This window comes from Bufo bufo, chromosome 10 (assembly GCF_905171765.1).
Source record: "Bufo bufo chromosome 10, aBufBuf1.1, whole genome shotgun sequence".
NCBI lineage: Eukaryota > Metazoa > Chordata > Amphibia > Anura > Bufonidae > Bufo > Bufo bufo.
Window position 1 is genome coordinate 1,230,409 of NC_053398.1, and position 27,882 is coordinate 1,258,290.

General features: G+C 52.5%; 1 protein-coding gene across 6 annotated transcripts in view; it reads right to left on the minus strand.

The window, feature by feature from the left end:
- SBF2 (SET binding factor 2) overlaps window positions 1-27,882 on the minus strand; it is a 293,682-nt gene that overhangs the window by 127,148 nt on the left and 138,652 nt on the right. For 5 of the 6 annotated variants that reach the window (XM_040410355.1, XM_040410354.1, XM_040410353.1 and 2 more), the window contains exons 4-15: window positions 22,919-23,041; window positions 22,625-22,735; window positions 21,491-21,596; window positions 11,747-11,879; window positions 9,314-9,422; window positions 7,901-8,014; window positions 6,896-6,973; window positions 6,702-6,815; window positions 6,381-6,509; window positions 3,442-3,543; window positions 2,632-2,836; window positions 97-206 (exon numbers count right to left, since the gene is read on the minus strand). In XM_040410355.1, the coding sequence (XP_040266289.1) occupies window positions 97-206; window positions 2,632-2,836; window positions 3,442-3,543; window positions 6,381-6,509; window positions 6,702-6,815; window positions 6,896-6,973; window positions 7,901-8,014; window positions 9,314-9,422; window positions 11,747-11,879; window positions 21,491-21,596; window positions 22,625-22,735; window positions 22,919-23,041 (1,434 nt within the window). The remainder of the gene's footprint in view (window positions 1-96; window positions 207-2,631; window positions 2,837-3,441; window positions 3,544-6,380; window positions 6,510-6,701; window positions 6,816-6,895; window positions 6,974-7,900; window positions 8,015-9,313; window positions 9,423-11,746; window positions 11,880-21,490; window positions 21,597-22,624; window positions 22,736-22,918; window positions 23,042-27,882) is intronic. The other variant, XM_040410356.1, reaches the window with a different exon arrangement.

Here is a 27,882-nt window from a genome sequence, read left to right on the forward strand (position 1 = left end):
AGTAATGTATGTATACAGTGACTGCACCAGCAGAATAGTGAGTGCAGCTCTGGAGTATAATACAGTATAAGTATAAAACATGAACAGATGATTTACCTTTTCGGTTTCCAGTATTTTGTTCTCAAATACATATGAGATGCAGTTTCGCACAACTTCCAGCCTTCGGGCGCTGTTGAATACAGTGCTGGACTTGTCCACTATGGAAACTGAAACAAAGCAGAAGACAGTGAGGAGGCAATAATTAAGTGCAAGCTCTGTGGGTCAGAATGAGGGCACAGTTATCATTGACTGCATGATTAGGAATATTTATTATAGGCAGTCTAGGAAATCTGGGTGAAGACACGGTAAGATGTATGTTGCATGTTATATATATAGGGTATGTAGGCACTGGGAGGGTTAACGGCAGCAGACGCACTTACAGGCCTTGTACGTTTTTATGGCTCTTCAAGGTCTTATTTGAAAATCCTGTTGACGATTTTGTGGAGTAAAACTGGCGCCCTCATCATAAGGCGGAGCAGCGCCCCCGCTCCCGAGCAGCTGAATAACAGACACCTCCAGAATGGCGGATGATGCTTGGCGCGCTGCCACCCGCGGCTATAACAAACTGGAAGACACGTCCTGCTAATGTAAACTGGCCGTACAGGGGTCGTCTGGCGTAAAACTGACCCGACAGTACGGTATTTTACTCCATGAGACCTCCACTAAATAGTGGAGGAGAAGACCACGGAGTGCAGGAGCCTATGCTACTAGAACCATTCCCTGGATGTCACCCTGTGGGACTCAACAGGACATTAAAGGGGTTCTCCAGGAATTAGGAAAATGAAAATACTTAAAACCTCACTGAATTGTAAATATATTCCCAAATACCTTTCATTAGTTAGAATGGCTCGTTTTGTCTGGGGAGCGATCATCAGGGAAATTAATTGGCCGCTGTCCTATCAGAACACACAAAACCTGTTCAATCCCACAGGAGGACAAGTTAATTCACAGCACTGAGCTGAAGAGCTGCCTCATCCGTCTCTCTGCTCATCAGGGATTATGATCCCGAATAGAGTTTAATATGATCTTCAGCTGAATCTCTGCAGGAATGGAGTCCATGAGGAGACATGAAGTACAGAGAGGAAGGGCAGGACGGACTCTGGTAATGGAGACGGCATACAAGAGCTGCTGCTCATTCCCTCACCTCCCTTCTGTACTTCATGTCTCCTCATGAACTGCTTTCATACAGAGATTCAGCTGAAGATCTTATTTGTATTTGGGATCATAATTATTTCAAAACACTGAGGTAAAGATCTCCCTCATCCTTGTCTCTGCTCGCCAGGGATTATGGTCCTGAATACAGATGAGAAGATTTTCAGCTGAATCTCTGCAGGAATGGAGTCCATGAGGAGACATGAAGTACAGAGAGTACAAACCGTGGTAATGGAGACTGCATCCAGCTGCTGCTGCTCCATAGCCACATCCCCTCCTCCCCTCTGTACTTCATGTCTACTTATGGACTCCATTCCTACAGAGCTTCAGCTGGAGATCTCATCATTATTGTTATTAAGGACCATAATCCCTGACGAGCAGAGAAGAGGATGAGGCAGCTCTTTACCTCCGGGTTCTTCTGATTGGCTAAGAAGTTCTGGAGGGGGGGTGTCTACGTGACAAGATATTTTACTGGTCTCCCTGTCCAACTGAACCAGCAGGTCTGATCCTGAGTGACCGGCTCCATTTAAAGGGGTACTCCCATCTTATAAAGTGATGGTGCTATGAAATGTCATCTCTTTATGATCCAGGAGGGCTCGACCTCTAAGACCCCCCTGATATTGAGAATGATGGGGCCACAGCCCCACTTTCATGCCCCTTTTAATTTCAACTGCACAACAGCACTCGGGGCCACCCATCTGTGCAAGGAACTGTAGCCGCCTCCATTCACTTGCAGAGCAGTACAGTGGAGGTCGGGGGCACCCATGGGGACAGAGGCCACTTAGGGTCATCCGTTAAGTGCATGCATCCAAGGTTTGCATAAAGACATCTTCCTGACCAAAGCCTTGAGCAAGCACTGAGACGCAGCGTGATAAGTGCCTCCGATGGGAGTGCCCCTTTAAGGACACACCATACAAACCCTAACCCAATATGTGCACAATAAGAGTTTCGTCCCCTGTCCCTCTATTCACTTGTTATTAGGGCGGGGTACTGCAGGGCCCGACTGCGACCACCGCGGGGTCCGGACTATGTACAGAGCATTAGGACAAAAAGGAGAATGTGACAGCGATTCTGAACTAGGACAGGGAAGACCAGCGCGACCGCGCGACCACGTGTGATACCTTACCGTGCATCAAGGGTGCAACACGCTAAAAACCAACCAGATGCAGTGGGAGCACGCCTACTGATCGCAGGACAGTCATTAGGTTCTGGTGAAAGTTCTGCCATTTCTATGATACTTTTTGTTCCTATTTTTACCGTCATCAAGACATCTGCTTGCTGCCAGTGAATTGAAACATATTGGTTTACATCCTGCAGTTGAAAACCTGCACTGACGTAACGCTACAATGTATCCAGTCTGGACAATCCACTCAATAGCCTGGATTCCAGACAGCTCCACTTTACCTGCACTGATACACTGTAACAACTACCAGAACTCACCGACAGGAGAACCTGCAGGAACGATGCACTTCTTCTCAAGCCGCGCCGCCAGTGTGGAGTTCTGGTTTTTATGGACTCCCTCTTGTATGAGCTCCTGGACTTTGAGGTCGTTGATTTTGGGGAAGGGCAGAATGTGGACGCGCAGGTGGGATCCCTCCGTGGGCTTTGGGACCTTCTGGAACGCCATGTGGGGGTTGGGGTTTTCCTATAAAAAAGAAGAGCATTTCGCCATTTCTGAACTACCCGCAGCTATGATGGAGGATTGCACTTTCTTAAAGTCATCTGAAGGCCATCCAGACAGAGCTAACTGTAAAGCAGCACGATTGTGAATGCAGCTCTGGATGTAACCCAGGACAAGAATCTACAAAGTTCCTCAATATTTCATCTACAGACTGTGGAGGAGATCAGAGGGCGCAGGGCGAGCTCTGCAGATAAAACGGATCCGTAAATAGCACCTGGAATAGGAAAGAGCTGCAAATGGTCATTAAGAGGTATGGGCCGGCTTTATGGCAGGGGCGCGGGCAGGTCAGTGCCTTAAAGGGCCAGTCACACAACAGTGCAGGGGCGGATGATAGAGGACACCTCTTATTACAGTACGGCAGCGTTAGAAGAGATGGCTTCTGGTTTTGGGCCATTACATGGGCTCCACTCCCTGAGAAGTGAACCCCTCGGTCAGTGATCGGTGACAGGATTGGGCAGCCGCTCCGAGATCACGGGAGGTGCTTACAGGACATTCTCCGTCCGCTGACTGGCACCTTGTGGGTACGATACCACCCTCCTGCAATGGAAAGCGGCAGAGAGGAATCTTACGTTTTTGAAGAGTGGCTCCGCTAGCTCCTTCACCCATCTGAGCGTCTCCTGAGCGTCGCCGTTTTCTTCTTCCTTAATTCTTTCCACTTCAAAGGAAACGAGCTGCGGAGAATCCGATACGAGAAATCAGAAGCCCACCAAGACGGCGACAGGTAGCACACACAGCCTATACACCTTACTATGGCCGGGCCTCATACTCTGGTCACATCCAAAGCTGTGGTCAGACTGAGAATCCACTACACCTGGGATCTACGATTCCCAGCATGCCCGATAGCCTACAGCTGGAGGGCCGCAGCTTGGGCATCCCTGCATGACGTTCCGCACTCATCCCGCGAGACATTACGCCTTTTACATAAGTGACGCCAGATTGCTAGGATATGGCTGGGAGCATATGACGATTGCGGGGTCCCAATAGCTCTCAGAATGAGGGGTCTGCAGGCCGATTCAGTACTCCAGCCCTTCACTCTTCACCCTGGTATCGTGGTGCCGCGGCAGGAACCTGCAGAGCGTCCTATTCAGCTGAATGTAGATGTGCTGTGGAGGGGCCCCTTCATTCTCAGGACTGGTGGGGCCCCAGGGGCCAGCCCTCCACCAATCAGACTATCGCTCTATAGTGAGCAGCGAGATGTGTAACAGGACATCCCCCACAAGGCACTACAACACCCTGAACCGGCAGGAGGCAGAGATGGGATGGCGAGTATAAAACCCAATTCCAATCCGATCTGCTCCACTTGCCGAGGTCCAGCCCATTTTGCAGTACTGTCCCTTTAAGAAAACAACATAAATCCTAATACTTTTTTACAGCTTATATTTAGCCCATGTTCGGCAGAGATGGCGAGGTCGGCCCCACGAGAACCGCCTGAAACCAATTAGTAACAATTAAACATGAAAGACGCTAATGGAAAACAGTTCTATTAAGGAATTGCACTGAGCGGCCCAAGAACAACATCTGAAGCCGAGCGCGCCATTCTCAGGGCCCAGGAGAAACACGGCCGGCTTATGGAAAGCGTTTCCTTCCTGCTCCAAAATAACCGCCAACTTCAGAAACTCACATTCTATCTCATCTGCAACTCCGAAACAAACTTCATGTTTCAATTCCTCGCCATCTTCTAGATCTCTGCTTGCTGCTAATGAATATAAACAATCTGTGCAAAGTCCACAAGCTAAACCCTGTACAGATCTTACAGCAGTGGGTTTGTTACAGTTGGATCCAGTCTACACGATCCTGTGAGGGAGGGAGTCTGACCTCCAGACCGACGCATTGTACCTCCAGACCGACACATTGTACCTCCAGACCGACACATTGTACCTCCAGACCGACACATTGTACCTCCAGACCGACGCATTGTACCTCCAGACCGACACATTGTACCTCCAGACCGACGCATTGTACCTCCAGACCGACACATTGTACCTCCAGACCGATACATTGTACCTCCAGACCGACGCATTGTACCTCCAGACCGACGCATTGTACCTCCAGACCGACGCATTGTACCTCCAGACCGACGCATTGTACCTCCAGACCGACGCATTGTACCTCCAGACCGACGCATTGTACCTCCAGACCGACGCATTGTACCTCCAGACCGACGCATTGTACCTCCAGACCGACGCATTGTACCTCCAGACCGACGCATTGTACCTCCAGACCGACGCATTGTACCTCCAGACCGACGCATTGTACCTCCAGACCGACGCATTGTACCTCCAGACCGACGCATTGTACCTCCAGACCGATACATTGTACCTCCAGACCGACGCATTGTACCTCCAGACCGACACATTGTACCTCCAGACCGATACATTGTACCTCCAGACCGATACATTGTACCTCCAGACTGATACATTGTACCTCCAGACTGATACATTGTACCTCCAGACTGATACATTGTACCTCCAGACTGATGCATTGTACCTCCAGACTGATGCATTGTACCTCCAGACCGATACATTGTACCTCCAGACCGACACATTGTACCTCCAGACCGACGCATTGTACCTCCAGACCGACGCATTGTACCTCCAGACCGATACATTGTACCTCCAGACCGACACATTGTACCTCCAGACCGACACATTGTACCTCCAGACCGACACATTGTACCTCCAGACCGACACATTGTACCTCCAGACCGACGCATTGTACCTCCAGACCGACGCATTGTACCTCCAGACCGACGCATTGTACCTCCAGACCGACGCATTGTACCTCCAGACCGATACATTGTACCTCCAGACCGACGCATTGTACCTCCAGACCGACACATTGTACCTCCAGACCGATACATTGTACCTCCAGACCGATACATTGTACCTCCAGACTGATACATTGTACCTCCAGACTGATACATTGTACCTCCAGACTGATGCATTGTACCTCCAGACCGATACATTGTACCTCCAGACTGATACATTGTACCTCCAGACTGATACATTGTACCTCCAGACTGATGCATTGTACCTCCAGACTGATACATTGTACCTCCAGACCGATACATTGTACCTCCAGACCGATACATTGTAGCAATCTGAAATATTTGCTAAAACCCTGTTCACACATCCAGAGTCGAATCTAATGGCAACCAAGCTGCATGCTCCGCTCGCAGAATGGGGCTCATCTTCATGTGGATCCGTGGCAGAAATCAGATTTCTCCAGCCCTCGTCTACAGCAATCCAACATGTGAACATACGCTAAAGCGCTGTGACAGTAAAGTATAAGGTCTGTACGAGCGGACGGCCGCTGTATGTAATAGATTTGCTGCTGGATCCCTTTTTACAGCGGGTCAATCACTTTAGGTCACCTTGCTGCACTGCTGTGAAGTGGCGGCCATCTTTCCCGCTCTCTGTCCGATGTGGGTGACACAGAAGAGGGTGCAGATCTGGCCACAGTCAGAACCACGATGGGGGCAGTAGTATATGTGGATGCAGCCCCTTACCTCATCGAACAGATCGCAGGCTCGGTACGGAGGACCTCGCTCCGAGACAAAGCCAGCAAACGCCATCCCGTTCAGCACTTTAGTGAGGAAATCGTTCTCTATTAACCCACGCTGTCCCAGGAAGGCGGCCTGCAAGGAGCGGGAGAAAAGAGGAGTGTAAGAAACATGTCGCCGACCAGCTCCCTCATCATTGCCTGTTCACATATGATAATGTCATTCAATCACTGAACCAGCAGGGGGCGACATGAGAGCTTGCAGAACTTTGGATGCAGCTCTAAAAGTGACTGGAGTATAAGGTGAGAGTAGCTGTATTGCCGTTACCTTGTGGAAGTGTATGACCGGCTCGGCGTGTATCCGGATGAGCTGAAGGCAGGAGCGGTATCCCTGAAATATCTGGGCGAACAATCTGAGGAAGACGGCGCGCACTTCTTTATCCTGAGGGGAGAGGAGTCATCCGCAGCTGAAAGGTAAAATACGTCCCACCGCCCTCTACATGACAAATCCCCAACTCTTACCAGCATTTTAATGTGGGACAAAGAGGTGCGCAGTGGCGGGAAGGCGAAATCTGCCACTTCAAGATCCGGATGAAGAACCTGAGAAGAAGGAGAAGGCGAAAAAGGGACAAAAATCAAGCAGAGATTCAATAGAATTATAACCAAAGACAAGTGCAATCTGGAGTTCTCTAGTTTATCAATATATCTGCTTGCTGTAAGTGAATGGAGCCATTACAGCTTATATGTAAAGACTGAAATACTAAGGCTACTTTCACACTAGCGTTTTCAATTCCGCTATTGAGATCCGTTTTGCCCCCATTCATTGTCAATGTGGACAAAACTGAACTGAACGAAAGGAAGTCACCAGAATGCGTTCCGTTTGGTTGCGTCCCCATCGCGGACAGAATAATACTGCAAGCAGCGTTTTTCTGTCCGCGATGTAGTGCGGAGCAAGACGGATCCGTCATGACCCACAATGCAAGTCAATGGGGACGGATCCGTTTTCTCTGACACAATAGAAAACGGATCCGTCCCCCATGACTTTCAATGGAGTTCATGACCGATCCGTCTTGGCTATAGAAGACATGATACAACCGGATCCGTTCATGACGGATGCATGCGGTTGTATCATTGTAATGCAAGCGTTTTTATAGATCCACGACGGACCCGCAAAAACCGCTAGTGTGAAAGTAGCCTAACACAGCTGACGGTTTGTTACAACTGTATCCAGTTTGGACAATGCTCTACGAGACACACATCAGCAGCACAAATCTCTCTCCTGTGCTGGCAGTTTGTTACAATGTATCAGGCTGTGTAACTCACAGAAGATAGTCTAGACTGGACCTACAATTGCAGCAAACCCTCAGCTGTGTGAGCAGGACTGGGTCCGAGCGTGTTGCAGCCCTTTTCACTATAAATTCACGAGATGGGACCCCCCTCCCCAATAATCTGGAAGCAGAGGCTTCTGGCTAGGATTTCACCAGAAGGATCCACCGGTCGGCGTTTGGTTTCCATCGGAGGACGCACCAGTGACAGGGCGGTCTGCGTCTGGTGGAGCAGAGGTTCCGGCAGCTGCGACAGGTGAATACATTCGGGAATCTTTATGGACCCTCCGTCCAGGTCGGCGATGATCACATCCAGCTGGAAGAAACAAAGACCGGTAATACCATCATGTACACAGTGGGGGGCGCCACGTCACTACATCAGGAGTCAGCAACCTCCAGCTGTCGTGGAACTACATCCCCCAGCATGCTCACTTACTCTGCTGCTCTTGGAGCTTCCACAGAAGTGAAAGGAGCATGCTGGGAGTTGTAGTTTCACAACAGCTGGCGTGATGGCGGTTGCAGACGCGGGTACTACATAATAAAGTACATGTCACAGGCAGAAAAAGAGAAGCTGCTGTAATAAAGGAGGAGATCTCCAGCACCTGCCGGAGCCGTCCTCAGGATTTACTGAACCCGAGCAGGATGTGAGGGGTTAAACTTACTAGGACGGTGCCCCGGATGCAGATGGAGGGGCCCAGTTCTGATGATTCCTATTACAGCGGAGCTTATTTGGCCGCTTGTGGTCCCACCTTTTACACTAATGGACGCCCCCAGCCTCCAAACAATGAAGCAAACGCAATGAAAAACAATGAAACCCGAAATAAAACGGTCAGTGTCAGACCCCGCAGTGGGATCCGGGCGATGGGATTTCAGGTGTGCGTTCACTGGGAATTCTGGACGATCGGACAGGGGGCCACGTTGCTCCATGGCTTGGAGACTACTGAATTGGGCTATAAATTCCAGGATTTTGGCACCTGTCCCCCGCCAGATGATGGGATTCCACTCCTGGCGACACGGCTGGATGCACGTGGGACATATGGAAGGAATCGCCTCTTCTACGCCCCACTGCTACTATTCATATCACGGGATGATCACTCATAAATCAGCGGCAAACATGTGAAAAGTCTCCAGTTATTCCAAGGATTTGTCCTCTCAGGACCCCCCAATGTTCCTCCAGCCGGCCCTGAAAATGGAACTCCTGTTCATCAATTGTTCCGGGAAGATGCGGCGGTGACAAGACGAATGGTCGGATGCCTCAAACATGCCGGGAGTCAAAAACAAGACACCGTATAGAGTGCGATAAATCCGGCTCTCGCCACCTGTCACAGGAGAAGCTCGCCGCCAGATGATGGGGGCTCCGGCCGCGCTCTGGATAGAACCAGTTTTCCATACTTGTGAGACACATGGAAGCAATAATATCACTTACACCCCCAGAGCGAGACGTGATACCAGTGAAGCGGCCAGGAAACATAGGGCCCGGCACCTTGGGATGGCGGTCCGAGCTGGCAAGATCTAGCTTAACTAGCAACTCCCCGATATACCAGCACACCAGGCCCTCATGACCACCCTGAGGAAGGTCGCCCCCCAAGTGCCCTGAAGCGGCGTCTCATCTTACCAGATCATGGAGCTCAGAGCAGAAGACAGAATGAACCCCGATAATAAATGGAGTGGGGGAGCTGAGGACCTCGAGGAGCTGCGCTGGGAGGATGGGGATGTAGGGGTAGCTGCAAAACACAAAAAGATCAGAAGGCGTGACGGCAGAAAGGACACAATCACTTCAATGGAAGATGGACCTAACTGTGCGCTGAGGAAGAGAGGAGCAAAAAGGGGAGGAGAGGAAGAGAGGAGCAAAAAGGGGAGGAGAGGAAGAGAGGAGCAAAAAGGGGAGGAGAGGAAGAGAGGAGCAAAAAGGGGAGGAGAGGAAGAGAGGAGCAAAAAGGGGAGGAGAGGAAGAGAGGAGCAAAAAGGGGAGGAGAGGAAGAGAGGAGCAAAAAGGGGAGGAGAGGAAGAGAGGAGCAAAAAGGGGAGGAGAGGAAGAGAGGAGCAAAAAGGGGAGGAGAGGAAGAGAGGAGCAAAAAGGGGAGGAGAGGAAGAGAGGAGCAAAAAGGGGAGGAGAGGAAGAGAGGAGCAAAAAGGGGAGGAGAGGAAGAGAGGAGCAAAAAGGGGAGGAGAGGAAGAGAGGAGCAAAAAGGGGAGGAGAGGAAGAGAGGAGCAAAAAGGGGAGGAGAGGAAGAGAGGAGCAAAAAGGGGAGGAGAGGAAGAGAGGAGCAAAAAGGGGAGGAGAGGAAGAGAGGAGCAAAAAGGGGAGGAGAGGAAGAGAGGAGCAAAAAGGGGAGGAGAGGAAGAGAGGAGCAAAAAGGGGAGGAGAGGAAGAGAGGAGCAAAAGGGGGAGGAGAGGAAGAGAGGAGCAAAAAGGGGAGGAGAGGAAGAGAGGAGCAAAAAGGGGAGGAGAGGAAGAGAGGAGCAAAAAGGGGAGGAGAGGAAGAGAGGAGCAAAAAGGGGAGGAGAGGAAGAGAGGAGCAAAAAGGGGAGGAGAGGAAGAGAGGAGGGAAGGAGGAGAGGAAGGGAGGAGAGGAAGGAAAGGAAGGAGAGGAAGGAGAGGAAGGAGAGGAAGGAAGGAAAGGAAGGAAGGAGGGAGGGAGGAGAGGAAGGAAGAGAGGAAGGAGAGGAAGGAAGGAAGGAAGGAAGGAGAGGAAGGAAGGGAGGAAGGAAGGAAGGAAGGAAGGAGAGGAAGGAGAGGAAGGAAGGAAAGGAAGGAGAGGAAGGAAGGAGGAGAGGAAGGAAGGAGAGGAAGGAAGGAAGGAGAGGAAGGAAGGAAGGAGAGGAAGGAAGGAAGGAGAGGAAGGAAGGAGAGGAAGGAAGGAGAGGAAGGAAGGAGAGGAAGGAAGGAAGGAAGGAGAGGAAGGAAGGAGAGGAAGGAAGGAGAGGAAGGAAGGAGAGGAAGGGAGGAGAGGAAGGAAGGAGAGGAAGGAAGGAGAGGAGAGGAAGGAAGAGAGGAAGGAGAGGAAGGAAGGAGAGGAAGGAAGGAAGGAGAGGAAGGAAGGAGAGGAAGGAAGGAAGGAAGGAGAGGAAGGAAGGAAGGAAGGAAGGAGAGGAAGGAAGGAAGGGAGGGAAGAGAGGAAGGAAGGGAAGAGAGGAAGGAAGGAAGGAAGGAGAGAGGGAGGGAAGGAAGGAGGGAGGGGAGGAAGGAAGGAAGGAAGGAAGGAAGGAGGAGAGGAGGGATGGGAGGAAGGAAGGAGGGAGGGAAGGAAAGAAGGAGGGAGGGAAGGAAGGAGGGGGGGAGGAAGGAAGGAGGGAGGGAGGGGAGGGAAGGAAGGAGGAGGGGAGGAGAGGAAGGAAGGAAGGAGGAGAGGAGGGAACGAAGGAAGGAGGGAGGGAGGAGAGGAAGGAAGGAGGGGAGGAGAGGAAGGAAGCAAGCAAGGAAGGGAGGAAGGAAGGAAGGAAGGAAGGAAGGAAGGAGAGGAAGGAAGGGAGGAAGGAAAGACGAATGAAAAAGGTAAGGAAAGAAGAAGGAAAATGGAACAAAGGAGGGAAGGAACGAAGGAGGAAGAGAAGAATGAAAAAAGTAAGGAAATGGGAAGGAAAATGGAACGAAGGAGGGAAGGAAAAGGGAAAGAAGGAAGGAAAATCAAAGGAAGGTAATGAAGGAACAGAAAGGAAAAAAAGAAAGAAAGGAAAGGAATGAAGAAAAAGGTAATGAAAGAAAGAAAAAGGAAATAAATTAAGGAAGGAGAAGGGAAAGAAAACAGAAAAAAGGAAAAAAAATAACAGAAGCTCAATTACTGACTATGGGCCGGATGTTTGACTTTTAAAGGGTGACTGGGACGGCGTCGCTGACAGTTTGTCACCAGTGTTGAAGGGTTCTCCATCTTCACCTGTGCACGGACTGTCGGATACTCCGGCCCAGTCACTATAATGGAGCTGAGCTGCAATACCAGACACATCCTATGGACAGGTGCGGCGCTGCCCCTGGAAGGAAGCCCACCTCTGATAAAGGCTCCTGATGACACCGCTGCAGGCGGCTCAGGGGGGGTTCCCACCATCTTACCTATACTTTAAGGGGTACATTAGAGCCTCGAGCGCTCGGCAGGCGTCGCTGAGTCGCTGGAAACTGGAGGAATGAAACAGGACTTTGTTTTCGGTCAGCACCGCGCAGAGGAGGCTGAGAACGTTCTGGATTCCTACAACAAAGAGATTGGAAAAGTCATGGAGAAAACGAAAACAAAATTCCAAGTATTGACCGACACCAATCTGCATGCAATGAGGAGAAGCGGGAGCGCGCTGGAAGGCGCAGCGGAAAATCTGGGTCACATTTGGCGATTTGGCTTCAGAGACCCGGAGGAGATGATAGGCACCCGGGCCACTGCCAGGAAACGCCCGCTGCGCCTCATTCACATCAGTTTGGTTGAAGTCACATTCACTAAAGTTCTGTAGCGATCACAATAGACTTGGCGCTCCAATTCTTTTTTTATTTTCAGGATCTTGCCTTTTTTCAGTGAATAGAAACATTCTTTAGTTCCTGCCAATGCAAGCCTTTGTACAGCTTGTTACAACGTATCAGACTGTATCCGGGCAACAAATCTCTCTTCTATGCTGATGGTTTGTTACAATGTATCAGCGCGGGTGAAATGTATTTGCAGTGTTTGCATTCACTGACAGCAAGCAGAAATCTTGAAAGGGGTGACAAACTTAAATATGTCTATTAGAAAGTTGCAGCACTTTTCATTGGACTCATTTTACATTACGTCCCCTGCTATAATACATGTGGTTTGGGAAGGGGTGGTCCTTCCCACTGGGAGTTGTAGTCCACAGGTTACATGGCTCAGTGTGATCTGCTCTCATATCCGTGGAAAATGTGAGGAACCAGGAGAATATTAATGGGATTCCCTTGCAGCTGCAGACGCGGTGATTCAGTCACTGCCAGGGGGTCCGCTATCTGCGGATTCGGGGGTCCGCCAACTGGGACTCGATCCCAAAGCAACATGGAGCCGGGTCCTCCTTATTCCTGTATATGTGGTAGCCAAGAGGGGGGGTCTGTAATTCACTTCCCTATTGGGGGGGGGGGGAGTAGCTTGGACCCCATCTCTCTGCAGCTGCCACGCCCTTTGATGTCATCACACCTAGACCTGTCATTCAAAGTGCAGAGAGAGCGGAGCCTCTAGGTGTAATGGTAACGCCCCCGTTCCTCCTAGAGGCTCATTTGCATATAGTAAAACACATATGAACACGGGACCAACACGGATGTCTTCAGCTGCCTGGAGCACATGTCACAGGTCAGTCGGGGTCAGAGGGACAGAACTGCTGACAGATGCTCTTTAAGCCCTTGAACGATGACTATTTCTATTTACTGACAGCAAGCACAAACCTGGGACATGCAGAGTCCGTAAAATCTCCGGACGCTGCAGAAATGTTATGGGACATGGATTCACGACTCCGTCCATGACCCGCTTCCTGTTGACGGCTCAGAATAAACGGAAGATTTCGCTTCCTTTAGGTTCTAGGAGCAATAAACAACTTCACAGAGAATTCGGGAAAACATCCTCCCGTCACAGGCGCAAGAATCTCCCCTTCCTGCTGATTACCGGGGCTCAGGGGGCGAGACGTGGCCGCGCTGACCCTCCGGGGTGAAGTGGTGTCCCCTCAGCAGAACCACCCCTAGAAAACAGTGAGGCTGCACTACTGAGAGATCCTGAGGACAGCAGCTCTGGGCAGGTGATGAGGTCATCACAAACTCTCAGTAGTGCAGCCTTGAACCTCTGTAGAATGCCTTAAAGGGGCCGACGAACATCGTAATAAAAGAGAAAATACTAATCTATAGGACAAATTCCTGGCTATATGGCTGCAGATTGCCACTTAAATACTCTGTGCTGCTTACTGGCCTATGGGCCATTCAGTCCTGATCTGTAGATTAAGAGACGGCGAGATCAATGCAGCGCAGAAGACGTGCCATCTCTTGGTTATGGCTCCTATATAGTATAGTGGAGGGGATTTAGGTCCACGAGTGGCGGTCACTGTAGGGTAATGTGCGCTGGAGGCGGAGCCTCGCACGAGACAGCAATAATGATAGGGCAATGAGCCGGTAGTAAAGCAATTAGCAGCGGGATGTATTTACACTGCGACTATTAACCCCGGGTGATGCTGACACTTTTATGGCGGGTGCGGCGGGTCACAGGCGACGGCTGGCATCAATCAACCGTCCGCAGCTTCTGAGCTTCAGTTCCTCGACAGTTTTAAGATCTGTTTGCTGTCAGTGAATGGGAACATCCTGAGACTGCAAACCCGTCCTGACCTAATACTTCTCACAGCTGAGAGTTTGTTACACTAGAATCCAGTGTGGCAATGTGAACATTGAGGTGTGCAGGATAAAATGGGTGTTGTGTGCACCGGGAGCGTGTCACCAAGGGGCCCGGCCTTGGTGGAGTAAAAGCCCTAGTTCAGGTGTCCACTAAAGTATTTGGGGGACACCATATAGATAGTGTAGCTGATTCAGGGCGGGCTTTTACTGGGAACAGGCAATGTGTTGGGTGGGTGCCTGTCCCCCAGGCTCCAGTCCGGGACTTAGGGCATGCTCACGTCCAGGGATCCTATTTAATCCTGGGTGGGTCTCACTCTGGAGTGTTCGGTGAAGTCCTGGTGAGGCTCTGTGTGAGGGGTCTCAGAGGGCTGAGGGGCCACGAGGCTAGGCGCTAGCCTGGAGGCTCAGTGTGGTCAGATATGGTAATGAGCCCCAGTACAGAAGCGTCAGGTTTAAAGAGGCACGAGGTGTAAAACATCCAGCAAAGTAGGAGACGCCGTCCTGAGAAATCGCCCTCGCGTTTCTGAACTGGTGCACTGGAGGACAGGGATGATGGGAGTGATACTCTGATAGAGACAGATTGTGATGTCATACAATGGTGCGTGATACAGGGAGAACGGACTGTCAGCTTCTGGGGATAGGGATGATGGGAGTAATGCTTTGCATGAGAACTAGAGAAAATACATTGGGAGCCCCTGTGGATGGGATGATAGGAGTCCTACAAAAAGGACAGAAAAGATTGTGAGCTTCTGTGAACAGGGATGATGGGAGTGATACATGGTTGGAGATTATATTCTGAGCTCCTGGGGCAAAGGATGATGGGAGTGATGATTGTTTACACGCCATATACCGTCTCGGAGCTGCTGTCAGGAAGCGGCGACATCGGGGCCATCTGAAGCTTCACTCGGATGGAGCAACTTCTGAAAGATGCCTCCGATGACATCATCAGGATGTTTGCGGCATCCAGCCCCCGAGGGCAGGCAGAACACGGACTTCATTACTAACCAAGTCTCCAGGACGCCGCCATATGACTGCGATTAAAATCTAATCAGAACACAAGAAAACAATGAATCTGGAAGATCTCGCTGCATTCCGGAGAGCGCACGCCACATTCCAGCAGCCCATGTGTGCTCTGCCCAGTAAGATGATGGGAGTCATACCTCGTAAACTGGTAAATACCTGCAGAGCGGAGGCCTGAAGGGACGACCTGGTCCAGATAGGTTCTTCACGCCTGCTCACACAAGGAGAGTGGGGTCCCTGTGTCTCAAGACATGACCTATACTCCAGTCACATCCAGAGCTGCATTCCGGAGAGCGCACGGCACATTCCAGCAGCCCTTGTGTGCTCTGCCCAGTAAGATGATGGGAGTGATGCCTCGTAAACTGGTAAATACCTGCAGAGCGGAGGCCTGAAGGGACGACCTGGTCCAGACAGGTTCTTCACGCCTGCTCACACAAGGAGAGTGGGGTCCCTGTGTCTCAAGACATGACCTATACTCCAGTCACATCCAGAGCTGCATTCCGGAGAGCGCACGTCACATTCCAGCAGCCCATGTGTGCTCTGCCCAGTAAGATGATGGGAGTGATGCCTCGTAAACTGGTAAATACCTGCAGAGCGGAGGCCTGAAGGGATGACCTGGTCCAGATAGGTTCTTCACGCCTGCTCACACAAGGAGAGTGGGGTCCCTGTGTCTCAAGACATGACCTATACTCCAGTCACATCCAGAGCTGCATTCAGAATTCTGATGGTTCTCCTGCATATGTCCAGATGCAGAACTCACTCCAGGGGGGCAGGAAGGCAGTACCGTGATGGATGGGGCTTGTTGGGGTGCAGACTGCAGCTCTGGGGGTGACTGGAGTAGACAGATTCTGGTGCCTGGCCCTCCTGTACCCAGCCAGTGTCTGCTGCCGTCAGGTGACCCTGGCCCATGAATAGGGATCAGCTGGAGGGCGACTCCCCGTCTGTATGCCGCCATTGTACCTGTGCACTCACCCGTCCCAAACAGGCTTCCTCATGAGCGTGCAGCACGTGCTGCATACCGCCGGCGAGGCACGTCCGCACTGTACTTTTCCACGCTGCTTTCTAGGTGCGGAGCTGTGACCGTGTAATGCTCCGTGATAGCGCCGCGCTCGCTGATTTCATCGGTTTAGGAGTTCCTGTAAACGAAGCTCAGCTCTACAATAACTCCCAGCTTCAATTCCTCTCCATTTCCAGGATCTCTGCTTGCTGTCAGTAAACTGGAAGATCCCAGTTTATATTCAGAGGTTGAACACAGGCCTAATACTTCTCCCAGCTAAGGGTTTGTTACATTGTGTCAGTCTGGAAGCTTAGCTCTAACAGACACCTGATCTCCCACCATGCACTGAACAGGAAACCAGTGGAACAGTGGATGCAGCTGTGGATGTGACCGGTGCATACACACAATGTAGCTGCGGCTCAGCACAAGAACATCTGATGCAGATTTATGCAGCGACGCGGAGCTGTAGGTCGCAGTTTTGCTGCCTCGGTCCGGGTCCCGCAGACCGGACGTGAACGTGCAGCCGATCGCACAATCGCCATTCACGAGATTAGGAGAAATTATGAGGTTAATGAGCCCCCCCCCCCTACACTCCAGACATCGTGGCCTTTGATTCCCTTCAGCCGGGCGATGTCATGAGCAGCCGCTGCAGCACTTTCTAATAGACAAGATCTCTGCTTGCTGTCAGTCAATGAAAAAAAAGAAATCCTTGTTTACTTTCAAACGTTAGCTACCCGGTACAGACGTCTCATTGCTGATCATTTGTTACAATTGTATCACGAAAAGATCTTAACTTACTGGTACACTTTGTGCTTCAATTCCTGATGGTTTAGAACCCCTGATTGCTGTCAGTGAATGTTTACATCCAGCAGCTGAACAGCTGTAGAGACCAAATGCTTTGCTGTAAGTGCATCCGGCCTGGACAACCCTCTGAGACCAGCAGAGCTCAGGCGTAACAGCTCGTGTTCCTGATGCAGCACAGGGCATTATGGGAGGACAGCAGAATCGTGCTTACAGCTCTGGGTGTGACTGGGCGCTATTCTGCCCCCACCCTATGATTTACACTGCAGCTCTGCTCTAGTAGGGTGATTCCTGCTTACAGTAGCTGTTTCTTAAAAGGTAGACTAAAACTCCCCTGGGCTCAGCCTGCTGTTGTTGTCCCCCATGCTTTACACTGCAGCTGTGATCAGCACATAAGGATTCCATGACAGTAAAGACAGGAAGATTATTGTAGATCATCAGGACGCTGGACTGGAGCTGCAGTGTGCGCCAGTGCACCCAACCTCAAAATGAGTGCCACTATAGTGCGTGGATGCAACACAAGGACGGACACGGCTCCGGGGGATTATATTGTGAGGTCCTGGAAGCCAGGATGATGGGAGTGACTGTCAGGAAGGTCAAGAGGAAAAAAATGATAGGAGTGACAGATTACATTGTAAGGTCATGGTGGACAAGGATGATGAGAGTGATACATGGTGGGAGAGGAGACTGAAAGCTCCTGAGGACAAGGATGATGAGAGTGATACATGGTGGGAGAGGAGACTGAAAGCTCCTGAGGACAAGGATGATGAGAGTGATACATGGTGGGAGAGGAGACTGAAAGCTCCTGAGGACAAGGATGATGAGAGTGATACATGGTGGGAAAGGAGACTGAAAGCTCCTGAGGACAAGGATGATGAGAGTGATACATGGTGGGAGATGAGACTGAAAGCTCCTGAGGACAAGGATGATGAGAGTGATACATGGTGGGAGAGGAGACTGAAAGCTCCTGAGGACAAGGATGATGAGAGTGATACATGGTGGGAGAGGAGACTGAAAGCTCCCGAGGACAAGGATGATGAGAGTGATACATGGTGGGAGAGGAGACTGAAAGCTCCTGAGGACAGGGATGATGAGAGTGATACATGGTGGGAGATGAGACTGAAAGCTCCTGAGGACAGGGATGATGAGAGTGATACATGGTGGGAGAGGAGACTGAAAGCTCCTGAGGACAGGGATGATGAGAGTGATACATGGTGGGAGAGGAGACTGAAAGCTCCTGAGGACAAGGATGATGAGAGTGATACATGGTGGGAGAGGAGACTGAAAGCTCCCGAGGACAAGGATAATGAGAGTGATACATGGTGGGAGAGGAGACTGAAAGCTCCTGAGGACAAGGATGATGAGAGTGATACATGGTGGGAGAGGAGACTGAAAGCTCCTGAGGACAAGGATGATGAGAGTGATACATGGTGGGAGAGGAGACTGAAAGCTCCTGAGGACAGGGATGATGAGAGTGATACATGGTGGGAGAGGAGACTGAAAGCTCCTGAGGACAAGGATGATGAGAGTGATACATGGTGGGAGATGAGACTGAAAGCTCCTGAGGACAAGGATGATGAGAGTGATACATGGTGGGAGATGAGACTGAAAGCTCCTGAGGACAAGGATGATGAGAGTGATACATGGTGGGAAAGGAGACTGAAAACTCCTGAGGACAAGGATGATGAGAGTGATACATGGTGGGAAAGGAGACTGAAAGCTCCTGAGGACAAGGATGATGAGAGTGATACATGGTGGGAGAGGAGACTGAAAGCTCCTGAGGACAGGGATGATGAGAGTGATACATGGTGGGAGAGGAGACTGAAAGCTCCTGAGGACAAGGATGATGAGAGTGATACATGGTGGGAGAGGAGACTGAAAGCTCCTGAGGACAGGGATGATGAGAGTGATACATGGTGGGAGAGGAGACTGAAAGCTCCTGAGGACAGGGATGATGAGAGTGATACATGGTGGGAGAGGAGACTGAAAGCTCCTGAGGACAGGGATGATGAGAGTGATACATGGTGGGAGATGAGACTGAAAGCTCCTGAGGACAGGGATGATGAGAGTGATACATGGTGGGAGAGGAGACTGAAAGCTCCTGAGGACAAGGATGATGAGAGTGATACATGGTGGGAGAGGAGACTGAAAGCTCCTGAGGACAAGGATGATGAGAGTGATACATGGTGGGAGAGGAGACTGAAAGCTCCTGAGGACAGGGATGATGAGAGTGATACATGGTGGGAGAGGAGACTGAAAGCTCCTGAGGACAGGGATGATGAGAGTGATACATGGTGGGAGAGGAGACTGAAAGCTCCTGAGGACAGGGATGATGAGAGTGATACATGGTGGGAGAGGAGACTGAAAGCTCCTGAGGACAGGGATGATGAGAGTGATACATGGTGGGAGAGGAGACTGAAAGCTCCTGAGGACAGGGATGATGAGAGTGATACATGGTGGGAGAGGAGACTGAAAGCTCCTGAGGACAAGGATGATGAGAGTGATACATGGTGGGAAAGGAGACTGAAAGCTCCTGAGGACAGGGATGATGAGAGTGATACATGGTGGGAGAGGAGACTGAAAGCTCCTGAGGACAAGGATGATGAGAGTGATACATGGTGGGAAAGGAGACTGAAAGCTCCTGAGGACAGGGATGATGAGAGTGATACATGGTGGGAGAGGAGACTGAAAGCTCCTGAGGACAGGGATGATGAGAGTGATACATGGTGGGAGAGGAGACTGAAAGCTCCTGAGGACAAGGATGATGAGAGTGATACATGGTGGGAGAGGAGACTGAAAGCTCCTGAGGACAAGGATGATGAGAGTGATACATCCTCCTCTCTTGTACGGCTCAGCACCCTAAGAAGCGGGTGACAACCCCTAAAACAACTGGCGGCACAGAGCCTTCCCAGAGGCAGATAAACAGAGGAGTATGACCCCCATCCACCTTCTCTGTCATCAGGATTTCCCACTTCAGCAGGTGCTCAGCGGCTCCGCTGGTGATTGTACCGATTCAGTGCGGCCGGGCGGCGGCGTCCGGGCACCGAGACCATTATATTATTACAGAGGAAGAGACTGACTGGAAATGTGCAGAGACCCGAGGAGCTGACTGCACAAGTATGTGCCCCCTCAAAGCAGAGATGAGGATTGTGCAACTCGGCTGCATCCCTGGTAAACAAGACCCCCGGACCCTCCGTCACCTGCACCAGACGCAGGGCGAGCTCTGCTATGTTACAGCCCCCAACAGAGGCAGGAATGTCGGGAAATCCGCGTCCTGACACACACCGCTGACTACACGGAGACTCGTCAGGATTTATGGTTGGCATAATGATGGGCGGGGGGCTGAAATAAATCCTTACTTTAAGACGACCCCCCCCCCCCCCCCCCCGGTTTAGTAAATACTTACATTTGCCCATAAACATTCTAAGACATATTTACTTACAACCCACTGTTATTCCTCCTGGAAATTGGTAGCGGCTATTACCAGTGGGTGTCCCCGCAAGGTCTGACAGGGGGACATGGCCCTTTTTGACACCCCCCACCCTATGAGATAGTAGGACATCACCCCCCCACTCAACCCACAATTTCAGGGGGTTGTTGAGGCTACTTTCACACTGGCGTTTTGGCTTTCCGTTTGTGAGATCCGCTCAGAATGCGTCAGTTTGGCTCCGTTCCGCACTGGAGGCCGCCTGCAGCGTTTTGGTGTCCGCTTGACGAAACTGAGCCAAACGGATCCGTCCTGACACACAATGATGTAAGTCAATGGGGACGGATCCGTTTTCTCTGACACAATAGAAAACAGATCCGTCCTGACACACAATGATGTAAGTCAATGGGGACGGATCCGTTTTCTCTGACACAATAGAAAACGGATCCGTCCTGACACACAATGATGTAAGTCAATGGGGACGGATCCGTTTTCTCTGACACCATAGAAAACGGATCCGTCCTGACACACAATGTAAGTCAATGGGGACGGATCCGTTTTCTCTGACACCATAGAAAACGGATCCGTCCTGACACACAATGTAAGTCAATGGGGACGGATCCGTTTTCTCTGACACAATAGAAAACGGATCCGTCCTGACACACAATGATGTAAGTCAATGGGGACAGATCCGTTTTCTCTGACACAATAGAAAACGGATCTGTCCTGACACACAATGTAAGTCAATGGGGACGGATCCGTTTTCTCTGACACAATAGAAAACGGATCTGTCCTGACACACAATGTAAGTCAATGGGGACGGATCCGTTTTCTCTGACACAATAGAAAACGGATCCGTCCCCATTGACTTTCAATAGAGTTCCGCACATTGTAATAAAGTTGTGTTACAATCACCATTTTCAAGACCTCTGCTTGCTGTCAGTAAATTCAAACATGGTTTACATCCAGAAGCTGAAATCCCATTCTAATCTAATACTTCTCACAGCTCAGGGTTTGCTACAATTGTATCCAGTCTAGACAATCGCCTGGGCCACACACTGATACAATGTAGCAGGAGGTTTGTATATACTACCGATATATGGTACCAACCCCTCAGCTGTGACAAGTATTAGCTGAACAGGTACCTGACCTGGCATTACAGCTGATGGCCGGACCCCCATCTATCAGCTCGCCATCAGGGGTCCTGGATGCATTAACCCTTTCAGTCCTATACAATACTTTGTGTCCTCACCTAGTTGCTGGAAGAGCAGTGCCACGCTGGTGCCCGTCACTGGCAGGCTGTCGCACAGAGGCGTCTGAACCAGCTGCCGATCCCCGGCTCCCAGAGAGAACAGTTTCTGCAAAGAGAGAAGCACAGAAGTGACTGTCATGTCTGCGCCGGCCATGGCGCCCGTCCCTGTCACGTGTCGGGCATATGAGACTGCACCAGAAGGGGGTTAAATCCCTTCCTTCCTACCGGACAATGGCTGCAAATCTGAACGCACGAGGGAACGGGTAACGCTGCTGCCTGAGCGCAAACCAAAAAACGACTATGTCACTGCAGCACCGGCGACTTAAAGGGGAACTACGCAGCCGCGCCAGCAGATCCACACAGGACGCATTGTATACTGAGCATCTGGAGGAATATTAGGCTGCAATTAAAATTTGACTATGCACTGAGGAACTTCCCTAACTGGGAAGGATCTATAGCCCTGTTCATCCTGAGCTTCCTGGTTCATGAACAGGAGGAGAGGGAGAAGAAAGGGATGTCACTGCAAGAGAAAGCGGCGTGACGTGGCCTCGGGGCACCACGACGGCAGCAATCAGCAGAGCAGGAGGAAGTCGAGATGCTGAGCAGACGACTGAGACGGCTCGTATGTTTAACCCTTTACACTCCCACTAGTATTACACGAGCTGTCGGATGTATGGCCGACACCGGATCGGCGCTGTTCATCTGTCCAGGACTCTTCAGTGGGCCCCCAATGGGACCTGAGAAGGGAGAGGAGTCTCAGGCCCCGTCCCCGGAGCGCTGCGCAGTCTACGCTACATCCTCAGCCGCACCCTCTAAATCCACCGCGCAGGAAAATTAAAGGGAGACAGAAAAAAATGACAGAGAAAAATGGCAAATGCAGGGAGGGCGGATCTCTGTCCCTAATGCTGAGGACGCCATGCTGCTTCTGTACAGGTCACCGCGGTCGGGAAGAGGTGCGCAAGATGGAGAACAACGCCATCCTCGAGGGTCTGATTTAAAGGGATGCAGCAGAATGATGAGTAATTACCACCTTTAATTAATACTATCACGGTGAGAGGTGGGCGCAGAGAAGTGCGCCTCTAGTGGAGACATGCAGAACAACATGAGGTGCTGGGGATGATGCCGCTTCATTACCTGCGAGCCTCCGGCTGATGGGATGATACAGGTCACCAGGTTTGCCACCAGGTTCTCCAGGGACACGTTCAGACTGTCCACATAGACCGAATAGATTAGGCCGAGGCAGGCCTGCGAACGAGAGCGATGTCACAGGTAACACAAGGCACAGGAGGACCGTGTGCCCTATAGCGGCTGCCGTACGCGAGGCATCAGCTCCGCAGTAAGAGTGCAAGCTCTTCTGTCAAAGAAAAGCACCACACCGGCTGCTTACTGCCGCTCGTCTCAGCCTCCATTGTTGTACTTTGCACTTACCCTGAAGATCTCTGGATAGTCTAATCTGGACACCAGCACCAAACTCTTTGGAGCAAACACTTGTGCAGGTTGAATTAAACCGGAATCCTCGTCGTCGCCATCGATGTGATCGCGCTTTGTGCCCTGAAAACAGAAAAAGTACAATAATCAATAATACTGCTTACTCAACCATTAGAGATCAGGGGCAACGCGGCAGGGGACCGAGGGAGAAGGCAAGGGATGTCATCACAGGGGCGACCTCACAGAGAAGGCCAGGGGCGACCTCACAGAGAAGGCCAGGGGCGACCTCACAGAGAAGGCCAGGGGCGACCTCACAGAGAAGGCCAGGGGCGACCTCACAGAGAAGGCCAGGGGCGACCTCACAGAGAAGGCCAGGGGCGACCTCACAGAGAAGGCCAGGGGCGACCTCACAGAGAAGGCAAGGGGCGACCTCACAGAGAAGGCCAGGGGCGACCTCACAGAGAAGGCCAGGGGCGACCTCACAGAGAAGGCCAGGGGCGACCTCACAGAGAAGGCAAGGGGCGACCTCACAGAGAAGGCCAGGGGCGACCTCACAGAGAAGGCAAGGGGCGACCTCACAGAGAAGGCCAGGGGCGACCTCACAGAGAAGGCCAGGGGCGACCTCACAGAGAAGGCAAGGGGCGACCTCACAGAGAAGGCAAGGGGCGACCTCACAGAGAAGGCCAGGGGCCACCTCACAGAGAAGGCAAGGGGCGACCTCACAGAGAAGGCCAGGGGCGACCTCACAGAGAAGGCAAGGGGCGACCTCACAGAGAAGGCCAGGGGCGACCTCACAGAGAAGGCAAGGGGCGACCTCACAGAGAAGGCCAGGGGCGACCTCACAGAGAAGGCCAGGGGCGACCTCACAGAGAAGGCCAGGGGCGACCTCACAGAGAAGGCAAGGGGCGACCTCACAGAGAAGGCCAGGGGCGACCTCACAGAGAAGGCAAGGGGCGACCTCACAGAGAAGGCAAGGGGCGACCTCACAGAGAAGGCAAGGGGCGACCTCACAGAGAAGGCAAGGGGCGACCTCACAGAGAAGGCAAGGGGCGACCTCACAGAGAAGGCAAGGGGCAAGGGGCGACCTCACAGAGAAGGCCAGGGGCGACCTCACAGAGAAGGCCAGGGGCGACCTCACAGAGAAGGCCAGGGGCGACCTCACAGAGAAGGCAAGGGGCGACATCACAGAGAAGGCCAGGGGCGACCTCACAGAGAAGGCCAGGGGCGACCTCACAGAGAAGGCCAGGGGCGACCTCACAGAGAAGGCCAGGGGCGACCTCACAGAGAAGGCCAGGGGCGACCTCACAGAGAAGGCAAGGGGCGACCTCACAGAGAAGGCAAGGGGCGACCTCACAGAGAAGGCAAGGGGCGACCTCACAGAGAAGGCAAGGGGCGACCTCACAGAGAAGGCAAGGGGCGACCTCACAGAGAAGGCAAGGGGCAAGGGGCGACCTCACAGAGAAGGCCAGGGGCGACCTCACAGAGAAGGCCAGGGGCGACCTCACAGAGAAGGCCAGGGGCGACCTCACAGAGAAGGCCAGGGGCGACCTCACAGAGAAGGCCAGGGGCGACCTCACAGAGAAGGCCAGGGGCGACCTCACAGAGAAGGCCAGGGGCGACCTCACAGAGAAGGCAAGGGGCGACCTCACAGAGAAGGCAAGGGGCGACATCACAGAGAAGGCAAGGGGCGACCTCACAGAGAAGGCAAGGGGCGACCTCACAGAGAAGGCAAGAGGCGAAATCACAGAGAAGGCAAGGGGCGACCACACAGAGAAGGCAAGGGGCGACCTCACAGAGAAGGCAAGGGGCGACCTCACAGAGAAGGCAAGGGGCGACCTCACAGAGAAGGCAAGGGGCGACCTCACAGAGAAGGCAAGGGGCGACCTCACAGAGAAGGCCAGGGGCGACCTCACAGAGAAGGCCAGGGGCGACCACATAGAGAAGGCAAGGGGCGACCTCACAGAGAACCCAAGGGGCGACCTCACAGAGAACCCAAGGGGCGACCTCACAGAGAAGGCAAGGGGCGACCTCACAGAGAACCCAAGGGGCGACCTCACAGAGAACCCAAGGGGCGACCTCACAGAGAAGGCAAGGGGCGACCTCACAGAGAAGGCAAGGGGCGACCTCACAGAGAAGGCAAGGGAAGACCTCACAGAGAAGGCAAGGGGCGACCTCACAGAGAACCCAAGGGGCGACCTCACAGAGAAGGCAAGGGGCGACCTCACAGAGAAGGCAAGGGGCGACCTCACAGAGAAGGCAAGGGGCGACCTCACAGAGAAGGCAAGGGGCGACCTCACAGAGAAGGCAAGGGGCGACCTCACAGAGAAGGCAAGGGGCGACCTCACAGAGAAGGCAAGGGGCGACCTCACAGAGAAGGCCAGGGGCGACCTCACAGAGAACCCAAGGGGCGACCTCACAGAGAAGGCAAGGGGCTACCTCACAGAGAAGGCAAGGGGCGACCTCACAGAGAAGGCCAGGGGCGACCTCACAGAGAAGGCAAGGGGCGACCTCACAGAGAAGGCAAGGGGCGACCTCACAGAGAAGGCAAGGGGCGACCTCACAGAGAAGGCAAGGGGCGACCTCACAGAGAAGGCAAGGGGCGACCTCACAGAGAAGGCCAGGGGCGACCTCACAGAGAAGGCCAGGGGCGACCTCACAGAGAAGGCAAGGGGCGACCTCACAGAGAAGGCAAGGGGCGACCTCACAGAGAAGGCCAGGGGCGACCTCACAGAGAACCCAAGGGGCGACCTCACAGAGAAGGCAAGGGGCGACCTCACAGAGAACCCAAGGGGCGACCTCACAGAGAACCCAAGGGGCGACCTCACAGAGAACCCAAGGGGCGACCTCACAGAGAAGGCAAGGGGCGACCTCACAGAGAAGGCAAGGGGCGACCTCACAGAGAAGGCCAGGGGCGACCTCACAGAGAAGGCAAGGGAAGACCTCACAGAGAAGGCAAGGGGCGACCTCACAGAGAAGGCCAGGGGCGACCTCACAGAGAAGGCAAGGGGCGACCTCACAGAGAAGGCAAGGGGCGACCTCACAGAGAAGGCAAGGGGCGACCTCACAGAGAAGGCAAGGGGCGACCTCACAGAGAAGGCCAGGGGCGACCTCACAGAGAACCCAAGGGGCGACCTCACAGAGAAGGCAAGGGGCGACCTCACAGAGAACCCAAGGGGCGACCTCACAGAGAACCCAAGGGGCGACCTCACAGAGAAGGCAAGGGGCGACCTCACAGAGAAGGCAAGGGGCGACCTCACAGAGAAGGCAAGGGGCGACCTCACAGAGAAGGCCAGGGGCGACCTCACAGAGAAGGCAAGGGGCGACCTCACAGAGAAGGCAAGGGGCGACCTCACAGAGAAGGCCAGGGGCGACCTCACAGAGAACCCAAGGGGCGACCTCACAGAGAAGGCAAGGGGCGACCTCACAGAGAAGGCAAGGGGCGACATCACAGAGAAGGCAAGGGGCGACCTCACAGAGAAGGCCAGGGGCGACCTCACAGAGAAGGCCAGGGGCGACCTCACAGAGAAGGCCAGGGGCGACCTCACAGAGAAGGCAAGGGGCGACCTCACAGAGAAGGCCAGGGGCGACCTCACAGAGAAGGCCAGGGGCGACCTCACAGAGAAGGCCAGGGGCGACCTCACAGAGAAGGCCAGGGGCGACCTCACAGAGAAGGCCAGGGGCGACCTCACAGAGAAGGCCAGGGGCGACCTCACAGAGAAGGCCAGGGGCGACCTCACAGAGAAGGCAAGGGGCGACATCACAGAGAAGGCCAGGGGCGACCTCACAGAGAAGGCAAGGGGCGACATCACAGAGAACACAGAGGTGACATCACAGAGAACACAGAGGTGACATCACAGAGAACACAGAGGTGACATCACAGAGAACACAGAGGTGACATCACAGAACACAGAGGTGACATCACAGAACACAGAGGTGACATCACAGAGAACACAGAGGTGACATCACAGAGAACACAGAGGTGACATCACAGAGAACACAAGGGATGACATCACAGAGAACGCAAGGGATGACATCACAGAGAACGCAAGGGATGACATCACAGAGAACGCAAGGGATGACATCACAGAGAACGCAAGGGATGACATCACACAGAACGCAGAGGTGACATCACAGAGAACGCAGAGGTGACATCACAGAGAACGCAAGGGATGACATCACACAGAACGCAGAGGTGACATCACAGAGAACACAGAGGTGACATCACAGAGAACACAGAGGTGACATCACAGAGAACACAGAGGTGACATCACAGAGAACACAGAGGTGACATCACAGAACACAGAGGTGACATCACAGAACACAGAGGTGACATCACAGAGAACACAGAGGTGACATCACAGAACACAGAGGTGACATCACAGAGAACACAGAGGTGACATCACAGAACACAGAGGTGACATCACAGAGAACACAGAGGTGACATCACAGAGAACACAGAGATGACATCACAGAGAACACAGAGGTGACATCACAGAGAACACAGAGGTGACATCACAGAGAACACAGAGGTGACATCACAGAGAACACAGAGGTGACATCACAGAGAACACAGAGGTGACATCACAGAGAACACAGAGGTGACATCACAGAGAACACAGAGGTGACATCACAGAGAACACAGAGGTGACATCACAGAGAACACAGAGATGACATCACAGAGATGACATCACAGAGAACACAGAGGTGACATCACAGAGAACACAGAGGTGACATCACAGAACACAGAGGTGACATCACAGAACACAGAGGTGACATCACAGAGAACACAGAGGTGACATCACTGCGACGTAGATGGCAAATAGAAAGTTACAGCCAAGCCAGCCTGAATGCATATTCCCTGAACTGGGACCTCCGCACCTCGGCATCCCCCCCCCCCTTGTTCTGTGGAGATTTATGGCCATTTAATGGTCTGGAATGAGGCGCTGATTTATTGTGGTCTGAGT